Below are 22,398 nucleotides of genomic sequence, written 5' to 3'. Positions count from 1 at the left end.
TACAAGAACAGTGTACATTTAAAAGTACATGTTAAATTTTAACTCCTTCACAAAACTGCTTCTGTAAACCTCTCTTTCAAATTCATTATCCCGGATTGAATGTTAATGTGTAATTTTAGAAACCTGAAAATCATTACCGTATATGTATGGTTCTGTCTTTGTTCATTTTAAGGATTGCCGTGACAACACAGCAGGGGATAGTTGTGAAAGTTGTGAAGATGGATATTACTTAGACCGACGTTCTGGAGAATGTGAACAGTGTGCCTGCCCATTAACAACACCATCAAATAAGTTAGTATCTATGTCCCATCAAAATGTATGCAGACTTTTGTTTTTTGCATTCAAGAGACGCAGTGAAAACTCCTAAGATACTGTAACAATTTTTGTTTGTTTGATTGTGTTTTTTCTAAGTGTTTACTTTAGTATGTGTGGTTATTCTGTGTGGCACAAGGGGCCAATGGCCTTTAGCGCAAATAAAGCTGCCAATAATCCTAATAAATAGTCACCATCTAGCTATGCTTTAACCAACACCAATCCAATCTTATTGAAGGTTACTGGTACTGTACCAATCAGTGTCACAAAAGAGAAGTGATTGTTGCAATAACTAATTGTTGCACCACATGTATTATCCAGTTACAATGATTGGCTAAGCCTCAAAACAAAAAACACAACAAAAAGTGATATAACATTTATTAGGTGATATTGCCTTTTCATGTGCACTGAAATTACCCTGTCTCTGCACTGATATTTCACACAACCGCGTTCTTGATTATCGTGTGTTGTGTCTCTGTGTTATTATCGTGTGTTGTGTCTCTCTCATCAGAGGGTAATTTTGCTTGGTATTTTCTGTATAGCAATAGCTTCAAAAAGGTACAAGAAGTCAGCTTGACTGGAATTAGATAACATTTAGTACATTATACAATAACACTATGTCTCCGTTTTAGATGTAATTTAAAGATGACCTTCAACTTCATGTAGCATTGTGATCAAGCAAGAAATCTAACCTTTCACTCTGGCGAGTCTCAATGCTTGACCGCATTTTACACACAGTATCAAAAACAAAAGTGTTTGTTGGGTAAAATAAAATTAATAATTCACGCTACCATGTGCAAGATTATGATATATTACCTTCCCTTGGGCTGGTGCTCATTAACCTTCCCTTGGGCTGGTGCTCATTAACCTTCCCTTGGGCTGGTGCTCATTAACCTTCCCTTGGGCTGGTGCTCATTACGGTAATATTGATGATACATTAACCTTTGGCTCTGGCATCACCAATATACCATCATGAGCACCATCCCTCCAACAGGCAAGAAATCGTGATCTTACCCTTCCTAGCGTGTGTTATTATTTAACTGTGTATACTCCACATTCATGACAATGTTGCCAGAGTAAACACAATGATATTTCTGATAGCTTTAGCTGTGGTTAATGCATACATTTGTGTAAGCACCATAAAATTATCATTCCATATTTCATATTATGTCATAGCTAGCTGTCACACTACTAGATTCCTTGTCCTCATGTTTGCATTTAAATACTGACATTGTTCCTTCACAGCAGTGAATATCTTGAATTTTGCTAACTTACCTTGTATATTTGGTTCTATCCTTGTCAGTGGACCAATTTGCAGGAAAGTTTAAAGAGGGGGAAGTCATATGACTTATTTCGGCCAATCACGACTAGTCTTTTTCTCATTCTTATTTTTTTTCTTTCAGTTTTTCACCAACCTGTTTCCAAGACTTAAATGATGAAGTAGAATGCAATGCATGTCCACCAGGTTATGGTGGAAGAAAATGTGAACAGTATGTTGATTCAACTTCTTCTTGTTTTGTAATATTTTGCTTTGCTTTTCTAAAAGATAAAGATCACAATATTTATAAGCTTACTTTTCTGTCTGACTGTTGTTTAGTTCAGTATTCAGTTTAATGTTCTTAAAAGATAGATTTAAATATTATATAAATAATGAGTTTTGTTGACAAGCACACATTTATGGTTCAAATTTCACAGTGTCATTCTGTTTTAAATTGCCACAAACTCTGATCATACCAATTAATATCTGTGATTTGCTAGTCAAAACTTGATTGTGTATAATAGTTTACACTGTGTTTGTATTTCATTTCTAGATGCAAGCCGGGATACAGAGGAGATCCCACAATTCCTGGCAGTGAATGTAGACCACAACAAGGTATTTTCAGTATTTAACCATGCAAGATTAGATATATTAGCCTTAATTTTTTAGTGTCCATTTTCTGACCCAATAATTACCCTACAGTTTGAATTGAATTATAGGCTATGTATTGTAAGTATAATAGGTATATTATTGCAGTTTATTTATTAACCACACAAATATTTTTTGTTTTAGGAGATCTGAAAAATTGTAATCAAAGTGGCAGTATGAATCCAGGTATTAGCAATCGCTGTGACTGCAAGGTAAAGTATGTCCATCCACATGAAAAAAGCCATGTTATACAAAATTCAGCAATTCTACCTTCATGATGTACTTTTACAAGTACAGTCAAATTTAAATGAAAACTCTTCAATTTGTTCCAACAATCCTTGATTAATGTTCAGTATATAGATGACCATTTCAAAAGAGTTTATACTGGATCACTCAAGTTTAAAATCTCAAGACCACGTAAAGTGCATTGTCACCCTAGATGTTAGTGCTTTGAATTACAATGTAAACACTTCAGTTTTCATGTACCTAATTTTTCAAATGGAAGATTGTAACCAAATATAAGGTGGCTTTGTAAATAAATATTGTGAATTAGATCACAGCCCTAGAAAGACATTTCCATTACTGTTTTGTGTTTCCATCAGATGAAATTGGAAAAACAAAACAGTAAATCAATAATCAGATTTTATGTTTGTAGAGTTACAAAGTAAAGTTGTATACTTATCAATTATGTGATGAGTTTGTGCCATAATCATTCAGTATTTGATTGTTGTTTCTTTGATTGCAGAAAAATGTTGAAGGTGAAAGCTGTGATCAGTGTGTTTCTAACACTTTCCATCTTTCATCTGATAATCCGGAGGGCTGTATATCGTGTTTCTGTATGGGTACTACTAATCAATGCACCCATACAACCTGGAAAAGAAGCCAGGTAGGAATCTCTACTCTTCCCATAAAAAGTGTCATTGCCAGGGCTTTTTAAAATATATGAAAACTATTCATGATATATTATGAGAAAAGAAACAAATCTGTTTCCAAATTTGACTACAGAATTGATGACAGTCAAACTCATAATAATCTGAACTTTGTCAAATTCAAAGTTATTAATGACAAGTCTCCATTTTGAACACCAGACATTTACATGATCTAACATGAACTGCATATCAGTTTCATTGTCGGAAATTATAACAACATCGTCCGCATACAAAAGAATAGATACATTGTAATTATCGACCATAATACCTTTCTGGAACGATTTTAACTCTACAGCTAGATCATTTATAAAAAGGGCAAATAAGGATGGTGATAAATTATCGCCTTGACGAACTCCATACATTGTGTCAAACCATTCAGTATACAAACCATTGACCTTTACACATACCTCTGTATTACTATACATAGCACTTATACCTTTATACATTTTGCCATCAATGCCATTTAGTAACAGTTTGTATAATAAAGCATCCCTATCCACATAATCAAAGGCTTTCTGGAAATCAATAAATGTAGCAAAGTTGACAAACCATGAACAAGCCTATTTCTAAGAATTGAAGATAAAACAAATATATGATCCTGACATGACCTATTTTGACGAAAGCCATTTTGTTCATCTACTAGAATATTTCTTTGATTATTTTGATAATTTATGAGCAAATGGGCATCATATTTAATTAACTACAGTTTTTTTCAAAATTTTGGAAACAATCTGAAAAATTTTACTGTGGTATATTTTGTAAAGGTGACAAAAATTGACTTCGGTGCTCAAAGGGTTAAATTTACCAGTTATCACTTATTTTGTCCAGTCACTTCGCCTCCAGATTTTCTCATCTCTGGAGGGCGATGCACCTTCTGGAAACTGTCCTTAAATTCTTGGGCAGTCTATCAATGAGAGTTTAACAACTTCTTTAACATCCTGTCTCAATGTGATTAGCCCACTGCCAAATCAAATGTTTGGACATATCCTGAATGACCTTAGAATTACATAGAGGCAATTTTTTACCAAACAAATCATAAGGATAAATTTTGTTTATAGGTGAAGCAGAGGGTGTTTCCATGCCAACAATATTACATGTCAGATTTTATATGTCTTTAAGAAATACTGGTATTAATGTGGTTGCCTTCCTTAAACCAGGTTGTGTCTTCGTTCAACAATGATGGAGATGTACAAGGTTTTTCAGTGGTTGATAGTCGTGGTAGATCTACTGATAGAGAATTGACCAGAGTCAGTTCCAGAGAATTGTTGGTCAGTGGTTTCTCAACACTGTCTCCTTCAGGTGTCTACTACTATCTATTGCCACCTAAATTCAGAGGAAACAAGGTAAGCCTGTGTCTATCTTTCTTTCTTTTTTTTTATTCAATCCATCATCCGACAGGCATTACCCAATTACAGGATGAGGTACCCATATACCCACTGGCAAATGGAGCAATGAGGAGTAAAGTGCCTTTCTCAAGGGCACAATGCTGTCCCAGACTCTCAAATTCACCACCCTCCAACAGTGAGTCCGTTACTCTGAACTTACCAGGTCTCAAACTTGCCATAGTGATAGTAAGACAGTAACCCTAAACACTATCCCACAGTGCTTCCTTGTTAGTTGTATTAATAAATATACCAAAGCAATGTATTTCTGGTAATGCACAGCCCATTAGGTTAATAAAGGGACCACTACATGTATAACCCTAATAACCAGATAGCAGGTGTTCACTATTGTGGGTTGTGAACTGAACTTTTGATATTTCAATGAGAAAGAGTGAATAAAAACTGATGGTTCATATGCTTAATGGGATTAAATGTTCTATTGTTGATTTTAGCAGCAATACTGTACAGACAAATGTAGGCAATGGGTGCCTGGTAGTTATAAATTTACCTCTTAACATACAACATGAAAAAAGGTTCGTAAAAGACTGATTTCAGATTTTATCAACTGTTGACATGTAAAATCCATAGCAAGTACGTTCAATGGCTAGGATGGCATCTCATGAATACTAATAATAGGTCAGAGAAATTTTGTGTGTATGAAATTTTCATGTTTTGTTTGTGGTCCAAAAAATATCATGCACATTAAAATATCCAGGTTTACAGTACATTTCATGCATAGCTCAGTCTGGAAATAGTCTGCACATGGATAAAATATTCAGTTGGTGTTGTTTTATTCATTTGTTATTTCAAAGAATCTTTGGAATGTATTGCAATGTGAATGTGTATTTCTATGATGGTTGTATAGTGGACAAATGAGAAATTGATTTTCAATAAGTTGCAAATTCCTAACATTCTTAATATTATGCAAATTGTGCAATGAATACCAGTGTACTATTTCAGCATTTAATTAGCATTAGGAATTCCAAACATGTGCCAATGTTTTCTTACAACTAAAATAATCTGAATATTTTCCTAGCCAGAGCAAAGATTTACATTTGTTGAAAAGGTCACATTTTGGTGATTTTGTTAAATTGTAATAAGCACCTTTTATATTCTGCAAAAAGTTCACCAGAAATACATTTAGATCACTAATGTATTGGGCTACCCATACTGTGACAAAATCATTCTCGAAAAAAGTAAATGTTAGCACAGTTTGCCTGTATGACTCTCACTCAGTGTCATCCAACCTCTTCAACTCCAGACATTTTATCTGACTGTGACGTCTAATTATAGAGTGACTGTATTGTTACATGGTGTATTACAGGTGACAAGCTATGGTGGATATTTGAGATATACAGTGTCACATAGAGCCAGTGTTGGAGCTACATCTCTCAGGGAACCAGACGTCATTCTGCAGGTAAATTACTGTGTAGTAGTGAATGTATTATTGTGATACAGAGAAAATGACTTCTGTCTCGACATTTGTGAATAGATATTTCAGAGTGGAACGATCTGTAGAATATGATCAGAAACACCAATAAACTGATCGCAAAGTGTAACTTGTTTTCTTTTTCACACATCAACTTTGTAATTTCAAAAGTCAACCTCTTGGTCTTTGTGTCAGTGTATTTTGTTAATAAAGATGACTGATTGATGTAAAAAAGTTGCAGCAAGATGCACTGACAGCAATGATTTAGTTTGTACCAAAGGAACACATCATTGATTTCAGCAGTATGTAAATAACTTTGCCATGATTTCAGCTTTTAAGTACAATATGAAAACTGTACTATGTCTAAATAAATATCACTTTGCCACTAGGGTAATGGAATTACACTATATTACTATGCTGACAAATCCATCTCAAGTAGCGGCCGAGTATCTTACCAAGTACCGTTTTTTGAGGTAAGTATTAACAGCATCTCATGATCCTAATCACAAAAGAGGTACGTACAGCTACCAAAGATGCAATCTGGGACCATCAGCTGGGACTCTCAGTTTACCAAAAATGCAGCCTTGGCAGTAAGATGCAGATAACACACATTGCATCTGTGGGTAACTTATACATACCTACACAAACAGATGTTGACATTTTGTGTGTGTAGGTATGTACATCATACGCATACTAAGCCTGTATATCCAAAACTGTAGAACAGTATTTCATCTGAATTACATCAGAAAATAAAGAAATTCAAAACACATGTTGTATCAGGGCTCGACATAAGCGCTAGCCCACTAGCCCGAGGCTAGTAAATTTTTAAGAGGACTAGTAAAAATGTCGTCAGAGGTAGTCCTGCGGACTAGTGCAATTTTTCAATAGCAGTCCAGGAAAGTTTATCGCTACAAAACTCATGGGACGCCGGGCCACTCATTCGATAAGAATGAACCAAGCCTCAATCATTTTAAAAATAAACTAACTTTTACCCAAACAAATTGGACAGTGAAACAGTGAAGCAAACTTTATTGATCACCAACTCTAAAATGAAACAGTTTACCTGCTACGTAGAATCAAATTGTACGGTACATGCCAGTAACATGGCCCCGGGAAACATGGCTCAACGCTTAGCATCAAACAGAATTGTCTGCACGTCGTGCATTTTGGTTTGCTTGAAGCTCATCACTTCGCCTAAAAACATGAGCAACCCCAAAATTTTGCTCAAACACTGCATCCTTGCCTTTCAAAGAAGATTTGTCTCAAGATTTCTTCAGGGGCATTCCCAAACAACACCTCCGATCGTTCGTAGCCAGCTTGACCCTGCTTTGGAATGTCTCCACATGCTGACCTCCATATATAGTCAAGACCCCCTAGCTTGATTGAATCTGATCTTAAAAAGAGCCATCTAGCTTGCCAAAACAGTGCTATGGCAAGTTGCTACTGCTTGTACAGGTGAGGGAATTCCTCTCAGATACTAACTTGGTGCAAGCAACTTATTGTTTTGCCATTTTAGTGGAAAAGTGTAAATTATTGGGGCAATAATAGTGAAGTGAACCTTATAACAGTAGTGAAAAAAACAACGTATGAAATGGGTGTATCAGAATGTTGTATCAAATCACTTCTGGGAGTCATTGGTTATTGCTAATCATATTTTGTTACCAGTAACTGGCAAAAACTCATGAAAGACACAAGCACATGAAATGGTAAAATGCAACATTTTTACAATTAAAAACTAAATTTTTCACAAACCATTATTACAAATGAGAGGTCCTCCCCACAAGCTGGTCAATTTTAAAATGTGATATATGTCAAAAATATGAAGGCATTCCACAGGAACATTTGTGAATGGCTGTACGAATTTCAGTTCTGGTGAAACAAATCTGTCCTCACCATGGACAAACATGTTCTTTGCCAATTAGTGGTGCACTACCTGAGCTATGAAGAATTTTCCAACAATAATAATAATAATAATAATATTTGGTTCTTATATAGCGCACATATCCACAAGTAGATGTGATCAAGGCGCTTTTACAATTATTATTACCCCTGGTCACTGGACCTAATATTATACCACTCAACTCCCTGGGGAGCAGACAACAGCTCACATGTGCAGCCAATAAGCGCAGCAGAGCTAAACGCACACATAACAACCTCTGTCCTACCAGGTACCCATCACTCCTGGGTGGGGAGAAGCAATGAGGAATAAAGTGCCTTGCCCAAGGACACAACACCACAGCCATGCCGGGGCTCGAACTCACCATCCTTTGATCGTGAGTCCACTGCTCTAGCCACTGGCCCATGATGCCTCCACATAAAATGTTAATAAAATTAATCCCTACGTCTAATTTTATTCTTAATGGCAACAGGCTATTTTCATGACCTTTCCTCCTACACAGGATATTTTATTCAGGTCATTTTAGTGCTTTATATATGATTCAAAGTTAAACATTTTGCAGTAAGCAAATGTGCTAGTCTTGCATGAAAAAATAATCGCAATCATACCAATCCATAATCCAATAACACTAGGTCAGAATTTGTAAGACAATAGTTGTAAAACATAGACACAAAACAGCACAGAACAGACAGTAAATAGACGGTACACAAACAAAGTCACATTCGTGAAAGAAAGATACATGGACCTCTGGTTATTGGGTTTAAAAACCTTTGTCAAAAAAAAATATGAGAATGGTCATATACACCTCTTTCCAACATGAGTGCAACATTTGGCTTTGCTTGAGCAGGACTAGTAGATTTCATTTAGGACTACTAAAAATGAACTGCTACTAGTCCTTCGGGCTAGTGGATGATTTGACCTTGCGTCGAGCCCTGTGTATATTGTCAGATACCATAGCAGTTGGTGGATATTCTTTCTTACAGAATTATTGGTCCCGTTCAGATGGAGGACAAGCCATGCGTGAGTTCCTGATGATGGCATTGGCAGATGTTGAAATGTTGATGGTCAGAGCATCCCTGACTACGAATATGTTTGAATCAAGGTAAATAACAATGGTATGGTTTATAACTCTTATTAATGTGGTGCTTGATATTAGCAGTTCTAGTATTACTCTATATCAGCCGGTATGTATGTCTTCATTAGGCCGTAATAGAGGCCGTAATAGTTCTGTCAAACTAGGGTAGTTATTGATTTTGCTCAATAGGCCAAACCCGGAATTCGAATCGACCATGTGCGCAAACGCGCTTAGACGTACGTGTATTTCCATACGCGTTAGTACACATGTGGGCTTGTTTGTACCAGCATCACGTGATTATTTGGGCGTACTGTACTGTACTGTTGGAATCTGTAGAACGCATCGTGTCCTTTTTATTCCGGAGTAGAACCATTGGTCAAAGTGATCTGATCATATAACACCATTTCTGCAGGAATTACATTGGCTGCCTGTACACCAGCATATCATTTACAAGATTTTAATTATTACTTTATGTTTCTATGGTGCTGGTCCACAATATCTGAGAGCTTTAATAAGTTTTTATATACCTAGGCGCAAACTTCGTTCTGCCAACGATTTTAAACTCAATACATTCATGACCAAGACAAAAAGGTATGGTGATAGGGCGTTCTGTTCTGCAGCCCCATTTTTATGGAACGAGCTTCCAGTGAATATTCTCGCTTTACAAATAAATTATTGTTGTTATTATTATTATTATACGTCATTTCTTAGATATGCCAAGATAGCATTATATGAACCTTGACTTGAGTGTTCAAACTTTATGTGAAATCATTGTCATCGTCTGATTGGCATATCATAATTACTTGCAGTTAATTGATTGACTCAATATAATTGGTTTTTGTTGATATTGACTGAAACTAGGATAGGTAATGACAGGAATGTGTTATAGTCAGTGTGTTATCAACAGTGACTTTTTGTCTGAAAATGTTGTCTACATGATGCAACAGAGTTTTTAAAATCAGGATGTCACTTTGTATCTTCATAGTATTCAAGATGTTTCCATGGATATTGCTGAGCCACAGGAGACAGGTCAAGATGCAGCCTATACAGTGGAGGAGTGTCGTTGCCCACCAGGTTACAGAGGCCTGTCCTGTGAGGTAGTGTGAACTATTAGCTTTCAAGAGCTCTACAGAAAGCCTGGTTTGATGATACCTAGCTGATGATTGACTCAAAATTAATTATGACATATGTTCCTATAATCATAGACCCTTGAGAAAAACGAGGGTCTATGCTATAATTAACACATCTCTGTGTTTTGGAAAGAAAATATATGGTAATAATTGAAGACTTTCATAGTTCAGCGTTAGATTAGGTCTGTGTTTTTGTTAACTGCTGTATTTTAGTAAATGAATTTGAACACTGTCCTATTTGGGACAGCAGTATCATTGTAAACCAGTCATTCATGGTGAAAGCATACTGGAGCTGGCTTAAAACACTTCTAGGGTTATATACTGATGATACACCAAAGGCTGTACACAAGTACCGGTATTATGTTTGTCAATATATGGTAACTGATTTAGTATAGACTAGTCATCGACTTTGACTTTGTGTTATCATAGATGCACCAGCTCTAAGACCAAAGTGCATTTACTTATGTGTGCTTGCTAGCACATCTGCAGTCAGCACAAATTTGATCAGGTGAATTAAACAAAGTAAAGATTGCTGAACAAAAATTGTGTACTTGTGTCTGACAGGATTGTGATAGTGGCTACACACGATCTGAAGGCGGTTTGTATCTTGGTACTTGCACACAGTGTGAATGTAATGGACATGCCAGAGACTGTGACTCAGAAACTGGTGAATGTTTAGTAAGTCTCCATAACATTGCTTCCTTAACATAGATTTCAATGCCTCCTATCAAGCAGTAACATTGTCTTTTTGTCCTTCATGATGATATTCAGAGTTTTAAGTACAGGCTGTTCATAGCTTTTAGAAAGAACCCTCGCCATGTACCAATGGTGGTGCCAACTGCCATTTCTCATCTAAATGGTCCATATCAGATGAGGGTGATAGAGTCATTTTAATCACTGTATCTGTGACAAATTTTCCCTTGCCTGCAAGTATTAGGCTGAAAAATATATATCCTAACCAAAAAATGTTAACACTTATTCTGATCAAAAGATGTTAACAAATATCCTAAAATCCATCAACGCTTTATTTATCAGATTGTCCGTGGACTCAGAACAAAATATTCAGTCTTCGGTATGTAAATAATTGTGTCACATTTATCGTACAGGGTTGTAAATAGTGTCATATTTATCCTCCAGGGTTGTGAATAATTGTGTGAAAATTATCCTCCAGGGTTGTGAATAATTGTGTGAAATTTATCCTCCAGGGTTGTCTGCACAACACAGAAGGCGCTAACTGTGAAGTTTGCATCCCTGGTTACTATGGCGATCCATCAGCTGGTACACCTCGTGATTGTCTTCCATGTCCCTGTCCATTGACAACACCACCAAATCAGTGAGTAGTGTCCCTGTCTATTGACAACACCACCAAATCAGTAAGTAGTGTCCCTGTCTATTGACAACACCACCAAATCAGTAAGTAGTGTCCCTGTCTATTGACAACACCACCAAATCAGTAAGTAGTGTCCCTGTCTATTGACAACACCACCAAATCAGTAAGTAGTGTCCCTGATCATTGACAACACCACCAAATCAGTTAGTAGTGTCCCTGTCTATTGACAACACCACCAAATCAGTTAGTAGTGTCCCTGTCCATTGTCAACACCACCAAATCAGTAAGTAGTGTCCCTGTCTATTGACAACACCACCAAATCAGTAAGTAGTGTCCCTGTCTATTGACAACACCACCAAATCAGTAAGTAGTGTCCCTGTCTATTGACAACACCACCAAATCAGTAAGTAGTGTCCCTGATCATTGACAACACCACCAAATCAGTAAGTAGTGTCCCTGTCTATTGACAACACCACCAAATCAGTAAGCAGTGTCCCTGTTCATTGACAACACCACCAAATCAGTAAGTAGTGTCCCTGTCCATTGACAACACCACCAAATCAGTAAGTAGTGTCCCTGTCCATTGACAACACCACCAAATCAGTAAGTAGTGTCCCTGTCCATTGACAACACCACCAAATCAGTAAGTAGTGTCCCTGTCTATTGACAACACCACCAAATCAGTAAGTAGTGTCCCTGTCCATTGACAACACCACCAAATCAGTAAGTAGTGTCCCTGTCTATTGACAACACCACCAAATCAGTAAGTAGTGTCCCTGTCCATTGACAACACCACCAAATCAGTAAGTAGTGTCCCTGTCTATTGACAACACCACCAAATCAGTAAGTAGTGTCCCTGTCTATTGACAACACCACCAAATCAGTAAGTAGTGTCCCTGTTCATTGACAACACCACCAAATCAGTAAGTAGTGTCCCTGTCTATTGACAACACCACCAAATCAGTAAGTAGTGTCCCTGTCCATTGTCAACACCACCAAATCAGTAAGTAGTGTCCCTGTCTATTGACAACACCACCAAATCAGTAAGTAGTGTCCCTGTCTATTGACAACACCACCAAATCAGTAAGTAGTGTCCCTGATCATTGACAACACCACCAAATCAGTAAGTAGTGTCCCTGTCCATTGACAACACCACCAAATCAGTAAGCAGTGTCCCTGTTCATTGACAACACCACCAAATCAGTAAGTAGTGTCCCTGTCCATTGACAACACCACCAAATCAGTAAGTAGTGTCCCTGTCCATTGACAACACCACCAAATCAGTAAGTAGTGTCCCTGTCCATTGACAACACCACCAAATCAGTAAGTGGTGTCCCTGTCTATTGACAACACCACCAAATCAGTAAGTAGTGTCCCTGTCTATTGACAACACCACCAAATCAGTAAGTAGTGTCCCTGTCTATTGACAACACCACCAAATCAGTAAGTAGTGTCCCTGTTCATTGACAACACCACCAAATCAGTAAGTAGTGTCCCTGTCTATTGACAACACCACCAAATCAGTAACTATTTCGTGGTCTGTTTGGTAATACCATCTCAAACTGCGTACTATCAACAAAGAGATTTGGCTTTAAATTGTGCGATTGGATGTTGCCCTAAGTTCTTTGAACTTTTATTTGATCTGCTTCCTGTAAATGTCTCTAGTCTGTTTGTAAGTGCAGGATACTATTGTTTTGTTGTCATCATTTTCTCAGTTTTATCAATTTTTGTTGCCAGATTTTCACCAACCTGTTTCATGGATACAGACGGCAAACCAACATGTGATGCATGTCCAAGAGGTTACACTGGTAGAAATTGTGAAAGGTAAATCACAAGTTACGTGTGTAAACCTGATATCAAAGACACTTGTTATTTTTTAGGGGGTATGTTAAGATTTTTAACACTGTGTAGCTGTTTAAACAAAATGTCAACTCAGCAAAATCATCCAGCCTGAAATTTATTATCTGCCGTTATGCCTCATACCCAAAAGCATGTCATGTTTTTGTATGACCGTGGCAAATTCAGAGGTATGTGGTAGTTGTACATTCACTTAACATTACCTGATAATTGTGGAATGCAGAAATTTCCTCTTGCGTTTGACAAATTTTACAAAGTAGCTGATCACATGTAATTTTTGTCTTATCTGTGTAGATGTGTACCACCATTTGTTGGTGATCCAAGTGTTCAGGGTGATTCCTGCAAGGATCCATCATCCCCAGGTATGCTACTGACAAAATATTTCACTTCTTCAAATTTACAAAATGAAGCCTGTTGTCAATTATTCTATATTAGACGCCAGTTTACTATTTTGTAGTCTGATTTTCCATGGAGTTCAAATATTGACATGAAAATAATTATCTTGAAGGTGATCTTTGTGGCTGTGATTCCAGAGGAAGTCTTGGTGATGATTGTGATGGTAATAGACAGTGTACTTGTAAGGTGAGTGTCAGGACATGATACCATTTTACAGATTAAATAATCAATCTAATCTCCTATAACTAAAATTGGTCTCAGACCTAACTTGAGTGATCAAAACATGATTTACCAAAAGACCCTGTGTTACGTGCAGAGAAAACGAACAAAAGGGTGAACTCAGCAGTTAACGTTTAAACAAAATTTATTACGAAAATAAAACTAATTGCTAAGTCAGGGATAGAGTACAAGCTTTAAAGTGTACAGACTACTTATCTCAGCTGGGACGAGCAAAGCTCCAGTCTCAGAGTTGTAACAGTCAGTCGGATGAATGAACAGTCCTTTGGCTTGTAGGCTTGAAGCTGCACAAAGTCCACAGTATAAATCCAGCGTTGACAGTGAAGGTCTTGAAAAGTCTTGAGAATGACTACTGCTGGAGTTTAGTAACACACAAGAGACACGATCCCAAAAGTCTGACTGGAAGCTGTGCACGTCCCTTTTATAAAGGCATATAAGAACAATCTAGAACTTTTATTGACATGCTAATTACTGTTCTAAAATTATCTCTCTTACACAACTAATCAACTTTCCAGAACATTCCAAACATGACTAATTGAATTCAAGGTTGTGAGGTCATTAAGGGCAGTGACCTTGAGAATGTTCTAGACTAATTGAACTCAGGTCATGATGAGTGTGGGGTAAATGACCTACATAAAACACCCCCTCTTCAAAAAAAGAAAATTTTTCAAAGAAAAATCTTTCTTTTACAAATGTAATCTTGAAAAGGATTTAAGTACTCAAATTTTGTTTTACTCTAAAGTAAAGTTTCTTGAAAGTGAACAACAATAAAATTTCTTGAAAGTGAACAACAATAAACTCTAAATACGAGAGAGACAGTCTGCAATTAAATTATCTCTGCCTTTGATATGTCTAATGTCAAGATTAAACTCCTGTAACATAAACTCCATCTTAGCAATCTCTGATTTTTGCCTTTAAATTTCTGCAGAAAAACAAGAGGGTTGTGATCAATATGAACCACTATTGGCTGATTTGAAGAAGTAACATAAACTTCAAAATGCTGTAAAGCTAATATCAAAGATAAACACTCTTTTTCAATTGTAGAGTAGTTTCTCTGAGATTTGCTAAATTTGCAAAATTTGTTAAAAATAGCAAACAAGATGATCTGTCCCATGACTATCCTCTTGCAATTTGGTATTGGAAAACTCGAAATGGCACTGAACTTGGCATAAAGTATGCATGGCAAAGTCCGGTTATTTTATTGAGTTCGATAAAGTCATTGTTCGGCAAATACTTGGCTTCCTCCTGGAGATATTCCGCTTTCGCAGGATTCAGTCCGTCTGGATGTTGTTCCACTGGATTACTGTCGCAGACACATCTTCCGGTTGTGATAGATGATGTTTGTCCTCGTTGAAATATCTTGGAACAAATGTTCATGGATTGGTTCTTTCAGCTGTTGTTTGTGTTCTGGCTGGAGGTGTGCCAACTTTGTAGACTCCAGCTTCTCCAGGATTTGTGAGTTCTGAAGCTTGACCGAGCCCAGCTTTGAGTTTAGAGTATTTTCACTCAAGTCAGTTTCAGTATCACTATCTTCATAATGGTTTGAACTGACTGCACTGACAGGCTGAGTTATAGTAGGATTATCCCTATCCAAATATGGCTTAAGCATATTTATGTGACATAGCTGTTTTTGTTTTCGCCTGTCAGGTGTTATTATGATGTAATTTAAATCACTCAATTTCTTATCAATTAGATATGGCCCAAAGTAACGAGCATGGAGTGGTTTGCCAGGAATTGGAAGTAGAACAAGAACTTTTGACCTGGTTCAAACTTCCGTTTTGAGGTGTTTTATCATATTTGGTTTTCATTGACTGCTGAGATGACTCAAGATTTTCTCTGGCTAATTCACATGCTTTAGAGAGTTTCGTACGAAAATCTGACACATATTGCAAAATATTCAGACAATCATCATCGTCTGATAGGAATTTCTCTTTAACGAGCTTAAGTGGGCCACGGACTGTATGTCCAAATACAAGCTCAAATGGGCTAAAACCAAGAGACTCTTGAATTGACTCTCTAACAGCAAAGAGCAGAAAATGAATTCCTTCATCCCACTGCTTCTCTGTGTCAAAACAGTAGGTCCTAATCATGTTTTTCAAAGTTTGATGAAATCGCTCAAGAGCACCCTGACTTTCTGGATGATAGGCGGATGACCTATACTGTTTAATGCCTAGCTGATCCATTACTTGTTGAAAAATACCAGACATAAAGTTGGAGCCTTGATCGGACTGGACACATTTAGGGAGGCCAAATAAAGTGAAAAATTGACTAAAGCTTTCACTATAGTCTTTGTCTTTATGTTTCTCAGTGGTATGGCTTCTGGGAACATAGTTGATGTACACATTATTGTCAGCATGTACTCATTTTCTGATCTTGTTTTTGGTAAGGGCCCAACACAGTCTATTAGAATCCTACTAAATGGTTCTTGAAATGCAGGAATTGGCTGTAAAGGGGCCTTGGAATGGTCTGATTCGGCTTTCCTACCATCTGACATGTGTGACAAGTTTTACAGAAATGTGTTACATCCTGCCTGAGATTAGGCCAATAAAAGTGACTGAGAATTTTATGATAAGTTTTCCTTACTCCCAAATGACCAGCCCAGGGCGTTTCATGGGCCAGGCGCAATATTTCAGCACGATAGGGCTTTGGAACCACAATTTGATGTTTTATAGCCCAGTCGTCATCAACCAAGACATCTGGAGGTCTCCATTTACGCATGAGAATACCAGATTTTGTATAATAGGAAACAGAGCTATCTGAAGTTTTATCTTCATCATCTACCCTGTCAAACAAAGACAAAATATCTGAGTCTTTGTGTTGTTCTGCAATGAGATTTGATCTAGAAAATGTCTGACTTTGGTCAGCAGAAGTTTTACTGGAAGTTTCAAATCCACGAGGGATAACGGAATGATCGTGTCAAACACCTGACTGAGAAAGGTGTCATTTAAGTCAACATCTGTGACATTATTTTTGAGAGTATTTTGATTCTCGGAAGTTTTCTTGACATGGCTCGAGTATATGGCACATGAAGGAAATAAATCGGGTATCTCTTGTTCAATTGGCTCTGGATCCTGATCTAAACTAGGATTATCAGTCACAAGTGGATTAGTAATGACCTTGTCCCCAGCAAGGTCGTTTCCAAGAAGAAGGTGAATCCCTTCAAAAGGCAAAAAAGGCCTAATACCTAAAGTCACAGGTCCAGAAACAAAGTCCGAAGACAAATAGACATTATGGAGAGGAACAGGAATGAAGTCATTGCAATCTACCCCTTAATAAGAACTTTAGAACCTGAAAATGACTTTTCAGAAAACGGCAGGGTATCTGCCAACAAAAGAGACTGGGAAGCCCCGGTATCTCTTAAAATTTGACAGGGGTAGCAGAAGAAAAATCACTAGAAAGTGATATAAAACCATCGTGAATAAATGGTTCGAAAATACCCATAATGCTATCTTGAGAAGAATTGACCTTGACCTCATTAATTGGGGATAAGAGGGGTTTAACCTCAGACAATGTGTTACACACATTATTAGACTCTAATTGAGTTGATGAAGAAATAAAGCCGGTTGGCTTAGATCCACTTTGACCACTTTGACCTTCACGTTTTCTTTTCAATTTGAAACAATCTGACATTAAATGGCCGTCTTTCTTACAATAATTACAAGAAAGTGTACGAACTGTTTGTCAGAAGGAGATTGAGACTTGGGATCTGATGATGTGGAAGTGTTACTTGAATTTTGTGAACTGTTGTCATTTGATTTCCTACTCTCCTTTGAAAAATTCTTGGACGAAAAGGAGGAGTTAAATTTACCTGCATTGTTTCTGTATGAAAAGGACTGGGATGGTTTGCTGAGAAATGAAGATTTGTGGGTCAATGAATAATCATCGGCCAAACGTGCAGCAACCTCCAATGTATCTGCCTTTGTTCATTGATAAACGTCTTGATGTCACTCCGAATGCACCTTTTAAATTCCTCAATCAAAACAAGCTGTCGTAATTTGTCATAATTCTGACTGACCTTTTCCGAAGAACACCAACGATCAAACAGTTGTTCTTTTGTTCGAGCAAATTCAACATAAGTTTGATCCTTCACCTTCTCACAATCCCTAAATTTCTGACGGTAAGCTTCAGGCACCAACTCATAGCCCTTGAGAATTAATTCCTTCACAGAATCATAATCTGAAGCCTGCTCTACTGACAACTGAATGTAAATTTCTCTGGCTTTACCCACCAAAGCACTCTGCAAAAGCATAGACCAGGACTCCTTAGGCCATTCAGACTCTGAGCAATTTTCTCAAAATGAAGGAAATATTTATCAACATCTTTTTCTTGAAAGGGGGAACTAACCTGAAATGCTCAGTGATGTCAAACTTGTCTGAAGGGAAGAATTTTCCTGACTGTCCAAGCTCTAAACGTCTCATTTCTAACTGCAGTCGGTGTTCTGCTAATTCTCTTTCCTTTTCTTTTTCTCTCTTTCTTTCTCCCTTTGTCTTTCTTGCATTTGCAATTCTTTTTCTTTCATTTCCAATTCCCTCTCTTTCTGTCTTTCTTCCATTTCTAACTGCATTTGTATTTTTCTTTTTCTAATGCCTGTCTCTCCTTTTCCATTTGTAATTCTTTTTCTTTCATTTGTAATTCTTTTTCTTTTTCTAATGCCAATTTTTTTAGCTCGAAATCTGCCTGTATTTCTAATTCCAATTTTTTGAGTTCGAAGGAAGACTCAGGCTCATAATCTTTTAAGGCAGACTCCTCAAGATGGCCAGAATTAACTAAATGTTTGCAATCTTGAACTGTATTTCTCGCTTGCGCATAGATCTTTTGACATCTACTTTAAGGAAATTGGCCAGTGCTATGAGGTTGTCTTTTCTGAGGGAATTAAATGTGTCCTATCAAGGTCATCCATAAATTCGTCTGGCTTGAATTCCGCCATGATTGAATTTCGCTGAGTCACAGTATACAGTAGTTTTGAAAAGGTAGGCAAAATGTTGTCAAAACGGCTCAAAATATTCGTATCCCGGACGAGCCCCCAATTTGTTACGTGCAGAAAAAACGAACAAAAGGGTGAACTCAGCAGTTAACGTTTAAACAAAATTATTACGAAATAAAACTAATTGCTAAGTCAGGGATAGAGTACAAGCTTTAAAGTGTACAGACTACTTATCTCAGCTGGGACGGCAAAGCTCCAGTCTCAGAGTTGTAACAGTCAGTCGGATGAATGAACAGTCCTTTGGCTTGTAGGCTTGAAGCTGCACAAAGTCCACAGTATAAATCCAGCGTTGACAGTGAAGGTCTTGAAAAGTCTTGAGAATGACTACTGCTGGAGTTTAGTAACACACAAGAGACACGATCCCAAAAGTCTGACTGGAAGCTGTGCACGTCCCTTTTATAAAGGCATATAAGAACAATCTAGAACTTTATTGACATGCTAATTACTGTTCTAAAATTATCTCTCTTACACAACTAATCAACTTTCCAGAACATTCCAAACATGACTAATTGAATTCAAGGTTGTTGAGGTCATTAAGGGTAGTGACCTTGAGAATGTTCTAGACTAATTGAACTCAGGTCATGATGAGTGTGGGGTAAATGACCTACATAAGACCCTGTTTTCAATCTTACCTTAGGATTCATCGTAACGTAATAATAAAAGTTAAATACTTGATTTCACAGTATTTTCAGAGAACAGTACGACTCGACACCAAATATATTTTTGAGATATTAAATGAAATGTATCGAAGTAAAGTGAAATATTGTAGTATTCAAAGGAATTATTGGCGATGCCTTGGTTCATTATTGGTCCTCAAGGACAAAGTCCGAGGGGACTTATGGATTTGGTTGTGTCCGTGCATGTATAAGTGCATCTGTGAGTCCATTCACACATATTCCTGAGAGATACCTGGTTGTCAATGAAACCCACTTTACAGTTTCAGCTTGTGTAATGTTTCCATAATAAAAGAAGAGTCCAATAGTTTTTTTTAATTAACATTGTATTATGTCTTCCACAGGAAAATGTAGATGGAAGGAATTGTGATGTATGTAAGACAGACTTTTTCAATCTGGACATATCTAACCCTGACGGTTGTACTCCATGCTTTTGTATGGGAGTCACCGATATGTGTCAAAGTTCTGACTTTTACAGAAATGAGGTAAGATTTACTCTGTGAATGTGAGTGTACAGTGTTGTACAATAAAATGTTAAAGGTCTGGTGAAATGCCCATGTTGCAAAATCACAGAAATACAGTTGATGGTCTGTAAAACAGTTGCATTCATTTCTTTTTTCGTTTAGCGCGCGTGATTATGAAATATGGCAAAAGAAAAATGCAATGTGGGCGTGTCCCCCGAGCCTCTCCAGTCGACTTTTTTCGGCTTTCCGAAGTTTGCCCGACGCCGTATCTCAATAACGGGAAGTAAAGTATTTCACACCTCCGTAAGCTCCCCACGGGGGTAACTTCTAGGGTTTCCGCTTACATGGTCAGGACAGTGTCCTCCTTCACTATGGAAAGACGTTGTTCTTTTGGTGGCTGTGACAGCGGCAAGAACATGAACGGCTCAACTGTAAACTTTTTCAAGTTCCCGTCAAGTGTTGAGTGTTTGAGCCATAATGGGCTTGTCTCGGCTGGTTCGTACGATCGGCCACGGTCCCTCGGCTGAGCCTGCCTCACTACTCGCTACACAGAAGCATGGAGGTAGTAGGAGGTTGGGACCGCAATGCAAGTCAACTGCATGAACACCAACAATGAACGTTGTGACTGCCATTAAAATGCACTAGTCTACAACACGGAACGTCGGGACCGCAATGCAAATCGACAGTAAAAAACGTAAATGGGACTGTGATTAAAATGCACTACAACTACAACACGGAACGTTGGCCGGGACCACGATGCAAATCAGCTGCATGAACAGCAACACTGAACGTTGAGACTACCATTAAAACGAACAACAACACGGAACGTAGAGATCGCGATACAAATCATGGAGGTAGAGTCCTCCATGATACAAATCGACAGCAACATGGAACGCGTCGTTGGGACGGCAATTAAATTGAAGAACAACGGGGAATACCGGACCACGAGGACCGCAATGCAAATCGACCACAACATAGAATGTTTAAGACCGTGATTAAAATGCACAACACAGAACATCTAGACCGCAATGTAAATCAACTATAACACCGAACCTTGTTGCCTCGATTAAAATGCGTATGTCTGCTATGTATAGCAAAAGTTTAAATTCTCGCGAGCGAGCGTTCCTATGCCCGCTGTACACTGGGCAAAATGACGTCAAATTTATCGCAAGGGCTCGATAGCGTGTGTCTTAGTTTCAATTCTCGCGAGAGCCATTTATGCATGCTGTACACTAGACTAAATGACGTCAAATCTCTCGCGAGACTTGGCTCGATTGCAAATACGTAGGACGGAAAGAACGCAATAATACGGAAGTAGACACAGTTTTTGCGAATCGCCAAGAGAGAAGCACAGATTAAACAAAAGACTAAAAAACCCACGTTTTTCCTTTATTTTACCATATTTTTTAAACAAAAATCAGTTTCGCCACTGTGGGGAATTAGGATCGATTTTTTTTCGCCACTTCGGATTTCGATTCGGATTGGCGAACGTGGCGAACTGGCAGCGCAAACACTGGCTCAGCCTGTTTTGTTAGCCTGTACGGTTAGACTTAACCCTTTGCACCCTGACCCCCTGGTACTCTATGATGTCATCGGACATTTCTGTCCAAGTCGGGTTCAAAGGGTTAAAGAAGATGAAAATAATCACAGTATTCACAATACTCAAATCTTATTTCTAACTGAGTCAATCAGCAACAAACATCATTAAAGTAATCAATCCATTGTTTAAAGTGATTATTTTCCGTTCATACAGATCACAGTGAACTTTGATTCCAGTAACAACAACAAGAACATGGCTCTAGTGGATTTCAGGGGTACAAGTGTTGTCACCACGGGTTTCACTATCAATCCAAATGCTAATGAAATCAGATATAATAATTTCAGACAGTTACCTCAAGCCGAATACTATTGGGCATTGCCACCAAAATTCCGAGGAAATCAGGTATGTCATAGATCATTGATACATGATTATTACTGAGAGTTCCATGATACATCTTTGGAGAAAAATGAATTTTACTGACCTCCGCAACAAAATTCAAAATGATCAAGTTTGTGCTGAAGAATTTCTTGTATCAAGTTGACAAAGTAACACAGATAGTAAATGAAGATTTTTTTAAGGAGCATTTGCCACAAAATATTGGAAGAATTGTTTGTTTTCTAATCACCCGAATGATTTCATCCACAAGTTCATTATTTCTGGGGAAAAACCATTATCGAGATATTTAGTCAAATTACTGATAAGCAGACATCAGTCAGTAAATATAACTTAACTTCTTACATACAGATTACAGCCTACGGTGGTTATTTACGATTTACCATATCATATACGGCACATGAAACTGGAAATTATGTCTCTGATGTAGATGTCAGCATTGAGGTATGTATTCCTAACAGTA

The 22,398-nt window shown here is 37.7% G+C and overlaps 1 protein-coding gene across 3 annotated transcripts in view; it reads left to right on the top strand.

The window, feature by feature from the left end:
- The window catches only part of LOC139136557 (basement membrane-specific heparan sulfate proteoglycan core protein-like), a 176,993-nt gene that overhangs the window by 75,923 nt on the left and 78,672 nt on the right, over window positions 1–22,398 (top strand). For all 3 annotated transcript variants that reach the window (XM_070704289.1, XM_070704290.1, XM_070704292.1), the window contains 18 exons: window positions 173–291; window positions 1,716–1,802; window positions 2,124–2,185; window positions 2,363–2,430; window positions 2,964–3,104; window positions 4,305–4,490; window positions 5,854–5,946; window positions 6,348–6,431; window positions 8,839–8,957; window positions 9,916–10,027; window positions 10,625–10,738; window positions 11,266–11,393; window positions 13,128–13,214; window positions 13,542–13,609; window positions 13,756–13,829; window positions 19,883–20,023; window positions 21,756–21,944; window positions 22,287–22,379. In XM_070704289.1, the coding sequence (XP_070560390.1) occupies window positions 173–291; window positions 1,716–1,802; window positions 2,124–2,185; window positions 2,363–2,430; window positions 2,964–3,104; window positions 4,305–4,490; window positions 5,854–5,946; window positions 6,348–6,431; window positions 8,839–8,957; window positions 9,916–10,027; window positions 10,625–10,738; window positions 11,266–11,393; window positions 13,128–13,214; window positions 13,542–13,609; window positions 13,756–13,829; window positions 19,883–20,023; window positions 21,756–21,944; window positions 22,287–22,379 (1,965 nt within the window). The remainder of the gene's footprint in view (window positions 1–172; window positions 292–1,715; window positions 1,803–2,123; window positions 2,186–2,362; window positions 2,431–2,963; window positions 3,105–4,304; window positions 4,491–5,853; window positions 5,947–6,347; window positions 6,432–8,838; window positions 8,958–9,915; window positions 10,028–10,624; window positions 10,739–11,265; window positions 11,394–13,127; window positions 13,215–13,541; window positions 13,610–13,755; window positions 13,830–19,882; window positions 20,024–21,755; window positions 21,945–22,286; window positions 22,380–22,398) is intronic.

This window comes from Ptychodera flava, chromosome 7 (genome assembly GCF_041260155.1).
Source record: "Ptychodera flava strain L36383 chromosome 7, AS_Pfla_20210202, whole genome shotgun sequence".
NCBI lineage: Eukaryota > Metazoa > Hemichordata > Enteropneusta > Ptychoderidae > Ptychodera > Ptychodera flava.
This window is presented reverse-complemented; position numbering and strand designations above follow the sequence as displayed.